At 32.7% G+C, this 17620-nt stretch overlaps 1 protein-coding gene across 5 annotated transcripts in view; it reads left to right on the top strand.

Moving 5' to 3' along the window:
• ARHGAP29 (Rho GTPase activating protein 29) overlaps positions 1–17620 on the top strand; it is a 65664-nt gene that overhangs the window by 35977 nt on the left and 12067 nt on the right. For all 5 annotated transcript variants that reach the window (XM_025052048.1, XM_006919425.3, XM_025052049.1 and 2 more), the window contains 12 exons: positions 347–419; positions 2576–2624; positions 3065–3202; positions 4043–4107; positions 4510–4620; positions 4720–4800; positions 4998–5186; positions 5927–6064; positions 13731–13888; positions 14433–14572; positions 14837–14941; positions 17203–17301. In XM_025052048.1, coding sequence (XP_024907816.1) covers positions 347–419; positions 2576–2624; positions 3065–3202; positions 4043–4107; positions 4510–4620; positions 4720–4800; positions 4998–5186; positions 5927–6064; positions 13731–13888; positions 14433–14572; positions 14837–14941; positions 17203–17301 — 1346 coding nt within the window. The remainder of the gene's footprint in view (positions 1–346; positions 420–2575; positions 2625–3064; positions 3203–4042; positions 4108–4509; positions 4621–4719; positions 4801–4997; positions 5187–5926; positions 6065–13730; positions 13889–14432; positions 14573–14836; positions 14942–17202; positions 17302–17620) is intronic.

Genomic DNA, 17620 nt, shown 5'->3' with positions numbered 1-17620 from the left:
GACTGTCATTTAAAGAAATTTGGGCCTAGGTTTCTCATGAGAGTATGTCACAGTATTCAGTTAAGTAAAGTATTAACCAATGTAAAATATTATCACAACTTTAGAAAAGCTACATTCTGTGTTGTTTATTACTATATTGGAGGAGTCTTAATAGCTGTTAAGAAGTAACATTCATTTGCAAGTGACTGTGGTTTATGTGAATAGATTCCTAGGAATTTTTTTCTAACAGTCTTAGTGAAAAATATTTGTTTGGGATGACATGTTGAATGTAAAGCCCGTTGACAGAGCAATGTAGTGACTTGTCTTTTTTATTTGTTTCTTTTTCCTTTTTAACCTCCCTGGATAGCCTGACAAACTTCCTTATGGGAGATGTAGGTAGTGATTCGTTATTGCGACTGCCTGTTTCTCGGGAAAGTAAGGTAGGCCAAGTGTGAAAACAAAGACTTTAATATTTTTAACTTAATATTTCAGTAATTTCCTAATCTTAATCTCAGCATTACTCTTCACTAGTTTTGAGTTTAGCGAGAAAAACAGATCAGTTCATTTCTAATATGATCATTTATGGTCAGTTTCTAGAGAAAAATTTATAGTTTTTAAGAGGATCTAACATTTAAAAGAACATATCTGATAATTTTATAGTGTCTTATATAATGAAACTATATGTCATGTGTCATGTGGTCCAACATTTTAGTAAGTAATTCTTAACCATTTTCCCTCCTGACATTGTCACAGATCTTACAGACTGGTGGCAACCTAGAAAAATAATGCAAGAAGCGAATTCTATGGTTTGTTACCATAGAACACTTAATAACAGGCCTGTAGGTCTTAATTATCCGTAAGAGCATCTCTATTAATATGTGAGAGGATTAGGGTTTTGATTCCTAATTGGAAGAAAAATTTTATGAAATGATAGAACATGAGGAACATGTAGAATATTTCTTTAAAGATATAAGTAGTGGTAATATTTTAATTTAAATAAATTTTTTTCGCCAAATGCAAGATATTTAAACAAATTGCATCAGGATCATATGTTGATCATTTGCTGTTAAAGATGATAAAATCTAAAAAAGGATTTCAACAAATATTTGGAAATGGGCCAAGTACTTGTATTATATCAAAATAATATAAAAGCTTCAGGTCTTTCTTAAAACAATACAAAATATGAATGACTACTTAAGGCATTTGTTACACATACTACGATACTGAGAAAAAAATTTGACTATTTCTGAAGTCATCCATTGATGAATCATGGAGGATAGTGTATAAACCATATCAGAATGATGAAGAATTTTAAGGTCTTTAAATATTTTGCTATCATTCACAACTTTTCCTCAATGGTATCTTTTCAGATTTGCTGTGAATTCAGAAGATGTAATAAAAATTATGTCTATGTGACAGGGCTCTAAACAATTTAAAATTTAGGTGTGAATCATGTTTCCTGTTCCTGTGCTTCTATTGTACACACATATTATACTTAAGGAAAATACTTTTTCCTTTTTTATCTTTTGCACCCTTTTTTCCTTTTTGCAATTTTTAATTTACCCTGGAGATTGAAATAAAGTTGATGATATAATACTACTAATGAAATAAAATTATTTTGTTTGAGAAGAGTTTTGAAAAATATCTTCAAATATAATAGTTGCCATTTATTAACAGTGCTTATTATTACTATGTACTGTGCAAAGCCTGTATCATCTCAGTCCTTAAAATAGCCTTGTGAAAGTGGTGTTCTTATTCCCATTTTACAGAAGGGCAAACCAAAGTTAAGTGAGCTTAAATATGTAGCACCACAGTATCATACAGCTAATAAGTGGTAGACTTGGACTTGAAACCCAGGACTCTGTGATCCCTCTTGCATTGAATACCTGCATACTCTCTATTGCCCAATTAAATAGATGAAATTTGTCTGAGATTTTACAATTTTGGTAGATAATGTTTTCCTGCACTGTCTAATAAGGTATCCTCTTGTCACATGGAGCTCTTTAAATTTAAATTAATTATAATAAATAAAATTAAAATTTTACTTTTCAGTTACATTAGCCATTTTTCAAATGCTCAAATAGCTACATGTAGCTAGTTAGCTACCTTATTGAACAGTGCAAATATAGAATATTTCCATCATCATAGACAGTTCTGTGCTATGCTCTCTAATAGACTTTCAGAGAAAATGCTTGTCACTTAATAAAATGGTAAAAGATGGCTGGAAGAAATATAAGTCTTTGTCTTCTATTTAGATAGCAATCTATTTAGATTGCTTCTATAACTTCCTGGCTGATATTTATGAGATCTGCAGAGTTTAAAGTTTTAAATGGATTTATTAATGTTAACTAATGCTGTTAGTAAACAATGAGGTTATTCATTCTTGGACCTTGAGAACTGCTCTTGTAAAAAGCTATATAATTCTTATAAAATGTTCTGGCATTTAAACACAGTTCTCAGGCTCTTTGAGTTCTAAATACTTGAAATTCTTTAGCAGGAATTATGTCAGAGTAACAAATTAGAGTAAAAAAAATCTGAAGCAAAAATCTGTTACCTTCTATTCTAATCTTAAATTTGTTATCTTCCATGTTGTAAGTCTTTTGAAAATGTTTCTGTGGAATCAGTGGATTCATCCAATGAAAAAGGTAATGCTTAAAGGTACTTAAAACTTTTGTCAAAATTTTTGCAGTTACTTTTGATAAATGTTTTGAATTTTGATAAATGTTTCGAATCTCTTCTTGCTTAGTAAACTAATGTATTCATTTTAACATAAACTGATATATAAAGTTTTTCATAAAAAAAACTTAAGGAAGAAAACCTGCTAGAGCAGATAATGTGATAGAGATTGCTCAAGAATTGTATAGGGCTTGTAACTTCATGAATAATAGAAATACACATTAAGATAAAAAAAATATAGTATAATTTGAAACCATTTTAAGTTTAAACTGTGACCCTTTAATTCTAAATTTGTTACTTATATTTTTTAAACCCGTTTTCATTGAAGAGCATCTTAGGATTTGAATGCTTCTTGGTTTTGAGTTACGTGATCATTAATCTATACTTGCCTTAATATTTTTATTTTCAGGAAATTTTTCTCCTATAGAACTAGACAGCATGCTGTTAAAGAACACTGACTCTATAGAACTGGCTTTGTCATATGCTAAAACATGGTCAAAATACACCAAGAACATAGTGTCATGGGTTGAAAAAAAGCTTAACTTAGGTAAGTGGCCCTTTAGGGGCATCTGATTAACTTTGGAATGTAAGAACTAAATTGTTTACAATTAATTTTCTATAGACTATGAGTAATATGATTCCAAGATAGTAGCTGTTTCATTGTAGTGAATAAAATTGTTTATTTTTCCCTCTCGAAATAGGAAAGACTCTTCTTACAGTGAATGTACTTATCGAACATTACTATAAGACAACCAACAAATAGTATACTGTCTTTGCCTTTAAAGAAGTCTAGTGGGTGAAAAGAAATATAATTAGATGATATGGTAAAGGGACTTAAAAACAATAGATGTATGAGCTTTCTTAATAGCTAATATTTTCCCAGTGTTTACGGTTGACAAAATGCTTTCACATCCACTATCTCATTTAATCTTACCAAAACCCTGGTAAGTAGGCAGGACAAGAATTATTAACCCCATTATATAGGTGAGGCAAACGAGATAGGTGATGTGCTTAAGGTCAGATCTCAGGCTTGCCTAAAATCACATAGCAGTAACTGGAAGATTATCGAATTTACCCAAAGCCTGTCTTTCTACTACATTATTTGTTCCTAATAGGGAATGCCCATCAGATTCACCTGAATAGCCTTATGAAAAGGACAAAACACAGGCCTAGGTCCCATCCACCAGAGAGGTGAGGTCTAAGCAAGTGTATTTTGAAAGTTTCCCAGTTGATTTTGACAAACACTTCCGATGAGGAATCATAGCATATCACAATGTGAGCTAGTATTCGTGATCACTTTTTAATTGGGGTATTACAAATAATTTTAGAGTATCAAGGGGAAAAATAAGTTAATTTTATCTTCTAATGCCTTCTTTGACCTTTTCAGAATTGGAGTCCACTAGAAATATTGTCAAGTTGGCAGAGGCAACTAGAACTAGCATTGGACTACAGGTAAGTGTTCAGTGAACTCCTAGGGTTCTATACCATGATGAGCTCCTGATTGTACGCTGCAAAATCAAAACATTTCATAGTTATATAGAAAGTAATTTAAGTGCTAAAATTTTTATTCACAAAATAAAATCCTTTTGAATTTACCTGGATGCCTATTATGAAAAAACGAGGAAATTCACAATTATATATGAATGTTGATAATCTTGTTAGCTACTATTTTTGCTAGTTTAATAATTAATTATAATTAATTTTCTTCAATATTTTCCACATAGTCATATTTATAACTAATCATTTTTCTTTAAAAAAATTAGAAACTTAAAATTTCTCTTTTTGAAGAATGAGGAGTCTAGAATTCTAGTGCTGTTTCTGTTGGAAAATTTACTTTTCAATTCTAAATTCTAGGAGTTTATGCCACTGCAGTCTCTATTTACCAGTGCTCTTCTTAATGACATAGAGAGCAGTCACCTTTTACAACAAACAATTACAGCTCTCCAAGCCAACAAATTTGTGCAGGTAAAAATGTATATGTATAATACACATTTTTTAAACAACTGCATTGCATACCTTTAGAAAACAGCTTTTTTTTTTCTTTTTAAAAAATATCCTTAATAGCCTCTACTTGGGAGGAAAAATGAAATGGAAAAACAAAGGAAAGAAATAAAGGAACTTTGGAAACAGGAGCAAAATAAAATGGTTAGTATTATAATCAAGTTTTATCTACTTGTTTATGGATACCTAAAGTCATCTGCTGTATATAAGCACCTACCCTGAGAAGATGCATACCTTACTCTGTAGTTTTTCTAAAATGTTATATTAACTATCTTGCTGAATATTCATGCTAAAGTAATGTATTTATTATGTATTTAATAATACCTTTTTTTTCTGTGTAGCTCGAAACAGAGACTGCTCTTAAAAAGGCAAAATTGTTATGCACACAACGTCAAGATGAGTATGAAAAAGCAAAATCTTCCACATTTCGTGCAGAAGAGGAGCATCTGTGCTCAAGTAGTGGATTAGTAAAAAATCTCAACAAGCAGCTAGAAAAAAAGCGAAGGCTGGAAGAGGAGGCTCTTCAAAAAGTAATGATTTTTCTTTGTTATTTGCAAGTTAATTAGCAATAATCTGGGAAGGCTTTGGTTCTCAGCTTTAGCATGCATCAGGATCACTGGAAGGCTTGTTGAAACTGCCAGGCCCTTTCTCTAGATTTTCTAATACAGTAAGTCTAGTGTTAGCCCTAGACAACTTGCATTGCTAACAAGTTCCCAAGTGAAGCTGCTACTGCTGCTGGTGGGGATCCACACTTTGAGAACTACTATGCTACGAGACTTTTGCTTATCTTTCGAATTTTGGCGTTTCTTTGTGAAAGAAGTATCTTAGAGAAGTCAATATTTTTGACTTCATTGTTTAGAAAGTTCACGCTTTAGGCACCTGTGTGTAGATGTGATAGCAAGGCTAGGCTGAAACTTTGTATATTATTTATGAAATATAATTTGATAAACAAATTCTGTAAGAAGGTTATATAAACATAGTCAATGTAAATAGAAAATACTATTAAATAGAAGTGACTATTTATTTAATAGACAAACATTATATTAATTCTAAGTGGTACTTGAGTATCCATGAAAGTCAAGTACCCTTGAGTCACTGACCAAAACAAATTGTTATCTTTAGAAATATTCTACTTAAAATATAGACTATTTCAGAATTTTTGTGCATTAAGTCTTTTCAATTATTTCACTTGAGCTATACTACAATAAGTATTTGTTTTAAAATATAGATTCTAGTGACTAGTGTTAATTTTTGTGTGGTATTCCTGAAGGTAGAAGAAGCAAATGAACTCTACAAAGTTTGTGTGACAAATGTTGAAGAAAGGCGAAATGATCTGGAAAATACTAAAAGAGAAATTTTAGCACAACTCCGGAAACTTGTTTTCCAGTGTGATCTTACCCTTAAAGCTGTAAGTACTTTCTTCAGTGTTTTGAAGAGGGAAAAAAAAAAGAGTCTGCGTATCTGCAAAAGAGAGAGGGATGTTCGATGAGTCATGATTCTTATGAGATTTAATTTCTGAGGTTAATGGAGCATTTAGAGTTTGAAAATTGACTTTCAGTTTTTAATAGTGTTATACAGTTTGAGTTACATTTTTTATCTGGTCCCCTCCCCCCCCCCAACACCCTGTGGATGGATGATTTGTTTGATTAAAATTGAAGTCAGACATTTTAAAATTGCCTCTAAGCCATTGTCTTAATTTGGTTGGCAAAATGGATTTGACCCCTGAAACTTCTGTCAGCACTATGAGATATATTCTTCAAACTTTGGGTAAACTAAATATTAAAATTGAACCCAGTGATTTATTTAAAACAAAACAATTCTGCCCTCAAGTGTTTGGATTTGCCTCTTTAAAATAGTTTTTGTAAAAAATTTACAAAAACTGTTCCTTTTTTTGGTATACATTTCATGAGTTTTAACACGTGTATAAATTTGTGTAAACGCCACCACCACAATCGGGATTCAGAACAATTCCATTACTCCAAAAAAATTTCTTTGTTCTGCCCCTTTGTAGTCAAACTCTCCACCCTCCCCTAACCCCTGGCAAGTATTGATATGTTCTCCACCTTTATGGTTTGGTGTTTTCCAGAGTGTCATAGCAGCGAAATCACAATAGTATGTATGTAACTTTTGGAGACTGGCTTCTTTTACTCAGCATTAATGCCTTTGAGATTTCTCAGTGTTATCTATGAATCAATAGTTTATTTATTCTTATTGCTAAGTAGTAATTCATTATATCAATGTACCTCGATGTTTATCCATTCACCAGTTGGACATTTGCGTTGTTTTCAGTTTTGAGTGATTGTGAATATTTGTTTACAGGTTTTTATGTGAACATAAGTTTTCATATTTTTAGTGTAAATACCTAGGAGTGAGATTACTGGGTGGTATAATAAATGTCTATTTAACTTTATAAGAAATTGCCATACTGTTTTCCGTAGTTACCATAACATTTTTCACCAGCAATGTATGAAAGTTCCAGTTATTCTGCTACCTTGACAGCACATGTCTGCTGCTGTTTGTAGGTTTTAGCTTTTCTAATAGGTAGGTAGTGGTAGTGGTCTTAATTTGTGTTTCTAAAACGACTAATGATAGTGAGCATCTTCTCAGGGGCTTATATGCAATCTGTATTTTGCCTATTTTTAAAAATAGTTGTTTGTTTTCTTATTGTCGAGCTTACATACATTGGTTTCCAGTCTAAAGTTTCTTATTATTCTTTTGGCAGTGTCTTTCACAGAGCAAAAGATTTTAATTTTGATGGGGTCTAACTTATCAATTTCTTCTTTTATGGATTACGCTTTGGTATTATATCTAAGAGTGCTTTACCTAATCCAAGGTCATAAAGACTTTTATGTTTTCTACTAAAAATTTTATAGTTTGACTTTGATATATGATCCATTTCGAGTTATTTTTTATATAAGATGTGAAGTATAGGTCGAGGTTTATTCTTTGCATTCAGGTGTTATATTAAAATTATGCCCACTGGATTTTAATTTATGGAGATGACTGAATGCTGACTTTGAGAAGTCAATGCTATTGAAAGATGAGTTACTTACATTTCCCGAGAGACAGGGACATGCTTATGCCACACAGGGCCACAGGAGAAATACCAGGTTTGGTCAAGGAGAGTAAGAGTAAGGGGAAAGCTGAATATAGAGCTTTTATTGGGGTTTCCAAAGAAAAGGCAAGATAGGGCAAGATAACCAATATAGGATTGGCTATTTTGAATAATTCCAGTGGGCTTTAGGGTATAGGGATGGTCTCTAGTTGCTTGGTACCTGGGATGATATATAGCAGGAGAAAATGTTGGTTTGGTATATGAAACTTAGATAATGAGGTGGTTGGAGTTCCATAGGAAAGATGCGCTCCCCAACTAAGAGTTGGCTAGCCCTGGGAGGGCTAGCAAGCTTTTTAAAATGTCAAAACATAAAATACAGAAAATAAAAAACAATTACTAGAGGTACCCACTTGTTCAAATACAATTTGTTGAAAATATTGTGTCATCTCCATTGAATTGCCTTTGTATCTTTGTCAAAAATCAATTGACCATATTTTTGTAGGTCTTATTTCTACAGTCTCTATTTTGTTCTATGGATAAATGGGTCTATCCTTTTGCCAAAACTGTACTGTGTTGATTACTCTTGCTTTAAAGCAAGTCTTAAAAACACTCAGGTTGCATGAGTCTTTCAACTTTATTCTTTTTAAGAATTGCTTTGAGTATTTAAGATCCTTTGACTTTCCATAAGAATGTTGGAATCAGTTTGTCTGTGTCTACAAAAAAAATCCTGTTAACATTTTGATTGGGAGTATATTAAATCTTAGCTCAGACTGGGGAGAATTGACTATATATGTAGCATTTTAACTCCATAGAGTTGTTCAATCCATGAACATAGTATGTCTCCCCATTTATTTAGGTTTTTGATATATTTTTATCAGCATTTATAGTTCTCAACATGTAAGTCTTTACATGTTTTGTTAGATTTAAATTTATATGTATGTGTGTTTATTTGGGGTCTATTGTGAGTGTGATCAATTGTTTACTACATAGTGATATAGACACATACACATAATTAAAATGAAATACAAGAGATTATACACATATATAATTTATGTGTGCATGTATCTATACACACATACACACATATTTATTTAATTTCAAAGTCCAGTTGTTCATTGTTAGTATTTAGAAATACAATTTTTGTGTGTTGATCTTACAGCCTTGCTAAACTCACTTATTAGTCTACGAGCTATTTTGTTGTCATTGATTGGGGTTTTCTACATAGAAAATCGTGTTATGTGCAAATAGGAACAGTTGTATTTCTTCCTTTCCAAACTGTATTTCTTTTATCTCTTTCTCTGATTGCACTGGCTTGGACTTCCAGTTTATTATGGAATAGGAGTCATGAGAGAAGACATCCTTGCCTTATTCTTGATCTTATGGGGAAAGCACTTAGTCTTTCCACATTAAATATGATGATAGCTGTAGGTTTTTTGAAGACATCCTTTGTCAGGTTAAGGAATTTCCCCCCTTTTTCTGGTTTGCTGAGGGTTTTATCATGAAGTTGTTGGATTTTGTCAAATGATTTTTATATCATTTGAATGATGCGATCATGTAGTTTTTCTTTTTCAGTGTGTTTATATGTTGGATTACGTAGATATTTGAGTGTTGATTTAGCTTTTATTCCTGGCATAAGCCTCTCGGTTGTGATGCCTTGCTCCTTTTACACATTGGTATCAGTGATTCTGGCCTCATAAATTGAATTGGGAAGTGTTTCTTCCTATTCTATTTTTTGGAAGAGATTGTATAGGATGGGTGTTATTTCTTTAAATGTTTGGTGACATTTCTTGGTGAAAGCAGTTGAACTTAGAGTTTTCGTTTTTCAGAAGATTTTTTACTATATATTCCATCTCTTTGATATAGGTCTAATTGAGTTAAATATTTCTTTTGGGGTGAATTTTTGGTAGTTTGTGGCTTTCATGAAATTGGTCCCATTCATCTAAGTTGTCAAATTCATGTGCATGGAGTTGTTAATAATATTCCCTTATCCTTTCAGTGTCTCAGTGGGCTAGAATGATATGCTCTCTTTCATTCCCGATATTGGTAATTTGCCTTCCGCCACCCCCCTCTCTCGTTAACCTGGCTAGAGGTTTATAAATTTCATTGATCTTTTCAAAGAAACAGCTTTCGATTTTATTGGTTTTCCTCTTTTTTAAAAAAATTATTTATGCTTCCTTTGGGTTTATTTTGCTTTTGTTTTTAGTTACTTGAAGGCGGAAGCTTTGATTGTTTGTCAAGATCTCCCTGCTTTTTTAAATACAAATATTATTTAATTTTCCCTCTAAGCACTGCTTATCCGCATCCCACAAATTTCGAATTATATATTTCCATTCTTGTACAGTTCAAAATATTTTCTAATTTCCTTTGAGACTTTATCTTTGACCTTTGGATAATGTAGAAGTTTGTTGCTTAATTTCCAAGTATTTGAGGATTTTCTGAATATCTTCCTGATATGATTTCTAGTTTAATTCTTTTATGCTAAGAGAAATACTTTGTACGATTTTGATTCTCTTAAATCTGTTATGGTTCGTTTTATGACCCAGGATATGGTCTATCTTGGTTAATGTTCTGTATATGCACTTGAAAAGAATGTGTATCCTGCTGTTGTTGACCAGAGTGTTCTGTAAATGTCAGTTAGTTCCCATCAGTTTGTGTTATTTCTTCTATATCCTTGATGATTTACTTTTTACTGTTCATTACTGAGAAAGGAGTTTTGAAGTCTTCTACATATTGTATATTTTCAGTTCTATCAGTTTTTGCTTTATGTGTTTTGAAACTCTGTCAGATGCTTATACATTAATGATTGTTGTATATTCTTGGTGAATTGATCCTTTTATCCAATGAAATGTCCCTTTATCTTGGTAATTTTCCTTGTATTTTAATGTACCTTATTTAATATTGATATAGTTATTTCAGTTTTCTTTTGATTATTTTTAACGTAGTATATCTCTCTTCATTTTCTTTTAACTTTCTCATATTTAAAATGAATTTCTTATATAGCATATAGTTGTCTTGATTTTTTAAAAATCTATTTTGACAGTCTGTATCTTTTAAGTGAACTATTTAGACCATTTATATTTGATATAAAAATTGTTCAAATTTAGGTCTACTATTTCATTATTGATTTTCTGTTTGTACTTTCTGTTTTCCTTCATCTGTTTGCCTTTAGCTGCCTTATTTTAGATAAATTGATAAATTTTTAGAATTATATTTTAATTTATCTAGTTAATTTATCTAGTATAGATTTAATTTAATCTGTTTTTATTTATCAGAATGATAGTTTCATTTATCTAAAATATTTATTTACATTTTAATTTATCTATTAGTTTTTTAACTATATCTCTGTGTAGTTTTGTTTTAATGGTTGCACCTAGGGATAGACCTCTCCCTTTCAGAATCAGAATGTGCATTTTGAACAAGATCCCCCACGTGATTCATTGGCACATTAACTTTTCAAACACTTGTTTAGGGAACTTATAAGTTACTTGATCAAGGTCGTCCAGTTATATAAATTGTAAAGCTGGGATAAGAACCTGGTTGAATGACTTTAGAGCCTTTGCTCTTAAATACTGTGCTGTCTTGCTTAATGATTATTCAGTCTGGGTTTGAACAACTCCAAAATTAGTATGATGTTTATATTGAGCTAAAAAAAAATCTGTTTCCCTGTGTACCTCTCTACTTTACTAATATAACTCCTCTTCTACAAGACTACATTTTAAATATTTAAAGATAATTACTATCTTCCTTCCCTGGGTTTTTCCTCCACATTAAACACCCCCAAATCTGATTACTTTTCTTCATATAACATGATTTTAAGTTCTCTTTTGAGAGAAACTTTTCCTGTTAATTTGAAATTGTGAAAAATTTTTTCACCAGCTGTCAGAAAAATTTATGTTAATCTAGGTGCCAGTGTACTAACTAAAAATTAGATGTTAGTGATAAAAGCTGGCCATAGACTTGGAAGTCCTGTGTGGTTGAGTGAGCAATACCAGAAAACGTGCAGATTGCAGTATGACCTTGACTAATAATATTTTCTACTACTATTCATTTGGTCATTTCCCATTTATGACGTATTTGGGACACTGTGCTACACATTGGAGACCTAGAAGAAAAAGACTAAGCCCCTGACTCACAAAGCAGGTTGAAGGGCAAAAGGGTCTAGAAACATCATGTTTTTTTAGATACCTATGAGCCGCCCCCCAGCTAAGATGCCCAGCAACTCCTGCAGGATCTACCTCATGGAGGCCTTACTTGTTAGCATTTCTGTTAAGTGAGCGAGAAGGCTGAATGATTGAGAGAAAAGAGATTTCGAGATGGGGCTTCCTATATATATTATTGCTTAAGTCTTTTATTATTAATAAATACCTAGAGACGAATATTCAGCAGATGAATTTATTATGTCTGTTGCTATTCATTTGGCTTTTCAAATTATTGGTGTTTTTAACTAGATTTATAAAATTTATTAAAAAGTATTACAAATAAGTAGTTAAACTTTAGGATCAAGAGAGTAAGTTCAGTTTACCATTAAGTGGAGAATTCCCTGATCATAGTTAGTTACTAGATTTAGGTTTTACTATCTGCAGTTTGAATTTCCTTTATTTCTTGAAAGAATTAAATAAGCTATTCTGTTGGTGCACTTTTCAAATACTATTTGTGCTGAGTTTTAGTTATCCTAGAGGAATGCCTGTTTACCTCGGAAAGGACTTAGAGGCTAATCATAAGCTCACCATATCGTCTGGTATATCAAGAGAGATGAAGAGGAAACATGGCAGTGTTTGAAATAACATTAAGCCAGTCAAATTTGGCATTCATTCACATTCTCAGCACAGGAGCCACTGGCATTTTAAAAAATAAATCAGATCATGTTATAGCTTTTAATACTTTAAAACTCCCCACTGGCTTTCCTTGTACCTAAATCCAGACTCCTTAATGTGATTTAGATGACTGCTTCCCTTTCTGGCTCCACCTCTTTCATTGTGCTACAGCCATATTGACTTTCATCTGTTTCTTGAGCCCAACAAGCTCTTTTCCAGTCACTCTTGTCCTAGAGTCTTTTGTCTGGGTTGGTCTTCTCCCTAAAACTTTGCATTGACTTGCTCTTATATCAGGTCTCAGTTCTAATGCTGCCTCCTCAGAGAGGCCTTCATTAACCTACCATGTCAAAAATACCCTTCCACAAGCACATACCTGGCCATATTCCATAACTTACCAATCTTATATAGTAGTATTAGCAGTTTTCAGTACCAGAAATTATCTTATTTACTTTGTTCTCTCTTCAGTGCCACCCTCAGGAGAACATAAACTCTATGAGGACTGGAATCTCACCTGTTTGTTTACCATAGCATACCCAAAGCCTAGGTTTTTGTGAACATTGGTTAATTCATGTAAAGTTTCAGAATGCATCTGGTATATTGTAAACACCCCTCAGTTGCTATTATTGTTGTTACTGTAAGCAGTAGTAGTAGTGAGAGTTATGTTTAGGCATTTGTAGAAATTCGGTGGAATAATATATTTTGAATAGATTCAATATATACCTACTTATAAAAATTGAGTGCTATAGGATACATTATACATATAAAGCATTTATATTTTTATAGGATTGAAAAACGAAAGTCTAAATAATAGTGTTCTGATTGAAATTTTTCCCTTCACGTTTTCTACTTAAGAGTTTAGACAGTGTGGTCAGACCATCAGAGTAAAGAGCTGGGGATTCTCAAAAATACTCTTATCTCCTAAAATTGTGAGCCAGTAGGGACATGGGGTTATATTTTTGAACTTTTCAGTTTAAAGCCAGTTTTGCTGGAAGTGATCGCTCCTAGATATTGGATTAATTTTTTTTTTTTTCTCCTGATCTAGACCATGCACGAAGTCAGGCGATAGAGTATGCTCACAATGATATTCAGTGCTGTGTGCTTCACTGTGTGACCTTTTTCTCCATGCTGTCACTTGAAATAAATGCATATTTACATAGCATTCTGTATATCATGAGTTATTTTGCCTTTTATCTCTGTGACCATAGGTTACAGTTAACCTCTTCCAGATGCAACAACTACAAACTGCCTCCCTCGCAAACAGTCTGCAGTCTCTCTGTGATAATGCCAAACTGTATGACCCAGGCCAAGAATATTGTGAGTTTGTCAAGGCCACAAATTCAACCGAAGAAGAAAAAGTTGATGGGTGAGAATTAATGTGTAGATGAAGTTTTTTTTAAGAGATTAAATATCTCGTCTAAGTTTCTCTCTGGTATAAAGTTGTATCTTTTCTAACATTGCCAGATTTGACTTTAAAATTTTCTGGAATTTTTTATATTATTTAAGGTGTAACTCAAGAGTAAAAAGCTTTCCATTTTGACACAAGAGCTCATTTCTTTGAGATTTAAAAATCCTTCGAGATTGGCAAATAATGGTCATATCTATTTTGAATGTATAGTGCACAGATTTAACCTGCATTTTCCACAGAGATTATAGTAGAAAAGTTTACCTAACATGAATAATTGATTTGACTTTTGCTACTCTTTTCTATATTTCAGCTGTAGTGAGTACAAATAATTAATAAGTTTTATTCGCATCTCCTTTAAGAAGTCAAGCCATATAATATGGTCTGTTCTTAATATTTAGTTAAATTACCATACATTCATTAACAAATTTTTCTGAAATTAGAGTAAAATAGGTGGATTATTAGTCATTTTTCTGAGGATGAGTTTTATTTGGGTTTTTCTTAGGAATGTAAATAAACAGTTGACAAACAGTCCCAACGCGTCTGGGTATGGACCTGCCGACTCTTTAGAGGACGTTGCGCGCCTTCCTGACAGTTGTAATAAAATGGAAGAGGACAGATGCTCTAACAGCGCAGATACGACAGGTACTTTTCACGTTAAAGACAGCATTAATTCACGAAAGACCAAATTGTTTGAATGTGATTATTAAATGAGTTGCAACTCTGGAATTTAAAAATCAGGCCTTGAATTGTAATTTTATGAGGCTTATTCACAGTTGTAAGCACTGTGCCTGTCTTAAAGTGGATTGTTGATCATAAAGAAACTTGACTCGTCTCATTTATATGTCATTATTTTGCCTGATAATCTATCTGTAGCCAAGTTTAACTTCAAATCTTCTTTTCTTAAAGGTCCTTCTTGTATAAGGCCATGGACATTTGGGATGTTCAGTGACTCTGAGAGCACTGGAGGAAGCAGTGAATCTAGATCTCTAGATTCAGAATCTATAAGTCCAGGTATATAAATTATTTAAGTTTAGAAGTGAAAATTCAGTGAACAATTGAAGTATTCCTTTGGGGGAATATTTCTTAAATACCTTATATTTATAATGAACTACCTCTTAGAGAGGAGTATGTATATATATATGTGCACTAAAAAGAAAAATAATAAATCCTTACATATTCACCACCCAGCCTGAGAAATGTAGAGCATTATCAGTATATTAGAAAGCTCCTGTGTGTAACTTCTTGGTAACATTGCCGTATCCTACCAGAATAAGCCATCATCCTGAATTTTGTTAATCATTCCTAGCTATGTTAAATGTTTTAGTACCTATATCTAGTTAAACTTTGCCCTCTTCAGAATATTGTACAGGTGGAATCATACCCTTCTTTTGTGACTTCTTTCATGCATTTTTTTGCTTGAGATCCATATTGATGAGAGTAGCCATCTTTATTTTATACTATACTCTGTATACTGTTTTATTCCGTGAACATTATTAGTCTCGATCTTTTGGATCGTTTTGTAGTTAATTGCTAGAATGAACACCATAATTAACACTAGTTCTTGGGTCTATGATTATGTATTAACTTTTTATAAATGTACTTTAAGGTGCTTTGATAATCTCATGTTCCTTAGAGAGGCAGAGTAAGTGTTTTGAACTCTCCCGTGCTGACTTCAAGGAGGATAACTTGCCATGTGTTGCACAGCTAGCAGAAGAAGGTAGCACTTGAACCCATAAGATTGTTACTTCTACATTTATTTTCCTCCACTCCTTGACCAAAGACTGCTCCAGTCCTGTTCTTTCTAGCTACATTCCTTCCTCCTAGGATCTTGGCACTGCGGGAGATGACATTATAGGATTTAACCACAAAGTTCAAGGCCTTTTTTTTTTGAGTATTCAACATATTACAGAAATTTTATTTGTAAATAAATCTCTTGAATTTAAAGTTAGAAATACTTCCATGTAGCACTGAGGTTAGTAGGCTTACTTTGTGTCTTCCTTTAAAATTAGCTCTGTTCAAGGGACATTCTGGAGATGTGAGCCTAAATATTTAACTGAGTATTTATTATTAGCTTTGTAAAAACAGTGTGGTTCCATTTAGTCCCAAAAATTAAGACCTATCCTAGAGAAAGCCCTAAATTATTTAGAATCCTGTAAGACTGCCTGTGATAAAGATTTGGAAACTGGTTACATGATAAATGGATGAAGACCTAGGGCTGCCTGGCCTGGGAAAGAGGAAACTTGAGGACATGACAGCTGTCTTCAAATATTGGAAATGTAAAGAGATTAAAGTTAGAGTGCTTTTGTTTGCTCCTTTAGGGAGAATTATGACCTAAGACTAGGATTTATAGGAAGGCAGATTTCTTCTTGATAATATAAGGAAGCCATTTTACAGTTAGAATAGTTCTAAAATGGAACATATGACCTCATAATTTCTTAGTCATTGGGGACACATTCAAAACAAATACCAGTTGACTACCTATGACTACCTTTTAAGCTTATTATGCAGAGGAATCTTTTTGGGGTGAGGTTGCTGGTTTAAATCATTTGTAAAGCCCTTTCTAGCCCTTTCTAGAACCTTAGACTATTAAAGCCTTGAGTTAAATGAATTCTTCCACTTAACTACAGCCATGTTTGTAATATCAGCAGGGAGCAAATAAATTTCATTATCTAGGTGGTCTACTTCTGAACATGCTTTGATACACATGGCAGAATCCTTTGCTGGTATAGTTTGGATCCTGTGCTCTCAGCTCCCTGCCAGGAATCATTTTCCTGGTTCCAGTCTCCTGTCTTACTGGTAACATAGATGTCATGTTCCTATTGTATTAACCATGTTTAAAGATTTTTATATACACAGTTTGGATTATACTGTATGCATTTATTTATAATTTAATTCAAGAAGCATTTAAGGACAACTTTACTATTGTGTTAGCCACTCTTGTCAGATGTTAGGTATAAGACACGAATAGAAAATACCTGCTGTCCTCTAGAGCTTACAGTCTGACACTGTCACAAGTTGCAGTTAAGGTCTCATTGAGATGTAATCCTCAATTTTATATTTTATTTGGAAAAGTCAGTTTTGGTTCAATTCACTTTTGCTCCCAGGAATAAGTATCAGACTTCCTTGTATCCAAAGTCTGAGAATGGAAGCAAATATTTTACATGGTCACTAATAAAATAGTATGACTGCGCTATTCAAAAAATGTTGTCATTCTCCATTTATAAAATTCTAAAGTGCATGATCAGGTAATTACATCCATATTTTTCTTACAGGAGACTTTAATCGAAAACTTCCACGAACACCGTCCAGCGGAACCATGTCTTCTGCAGATGATCTAGATGAAAGAGAGCCACCTTCCCCTTCAGAATCTGGTATTAACACTCACTAAATCAAGTTCTCACTAAACCAGTTGACTCAGTGGTTCTGCATGATATTAGAAAAATAGTATAACTTAAAGAATTACGTTGCCGTGTATTAAACAAAAGGCATTATAAAGACTTAAATATATCCCAACTAATATGAACAAGTATAGGTTGATAATATATTAATCAGATGTTACCAATTACAAATATTACAACAAGCAGCAAAACTACTAGATCTAAAATGTATCAGCATGGTGCTAAAATAGGCTAGATATTTTGATCTTTTGCGAACTTAATATAATGACTTAGCTATCAAAAGAGTTGCAGT

The sequence above is a fragment of the Pteropus alecto genome, unplaced genomic scaffold (genome assembly GCF_000325575.1).
Source record: "Pteropus alecto unplaced genomic scaffold, ASM32557v1 scaffold25, whole genome shotgun sequence".
In the NCBI taxonomy this organism is placed as follows: domain Eukaryota; kingdom Metazoa; phylum Chordata; class Mammalia; order Chiroptera; family Pteropodidae; genus Pteropus; species Pteropus alecto.
This window is presented reverse-complemented; position numbering and strand designations above follow the sequence as displayed.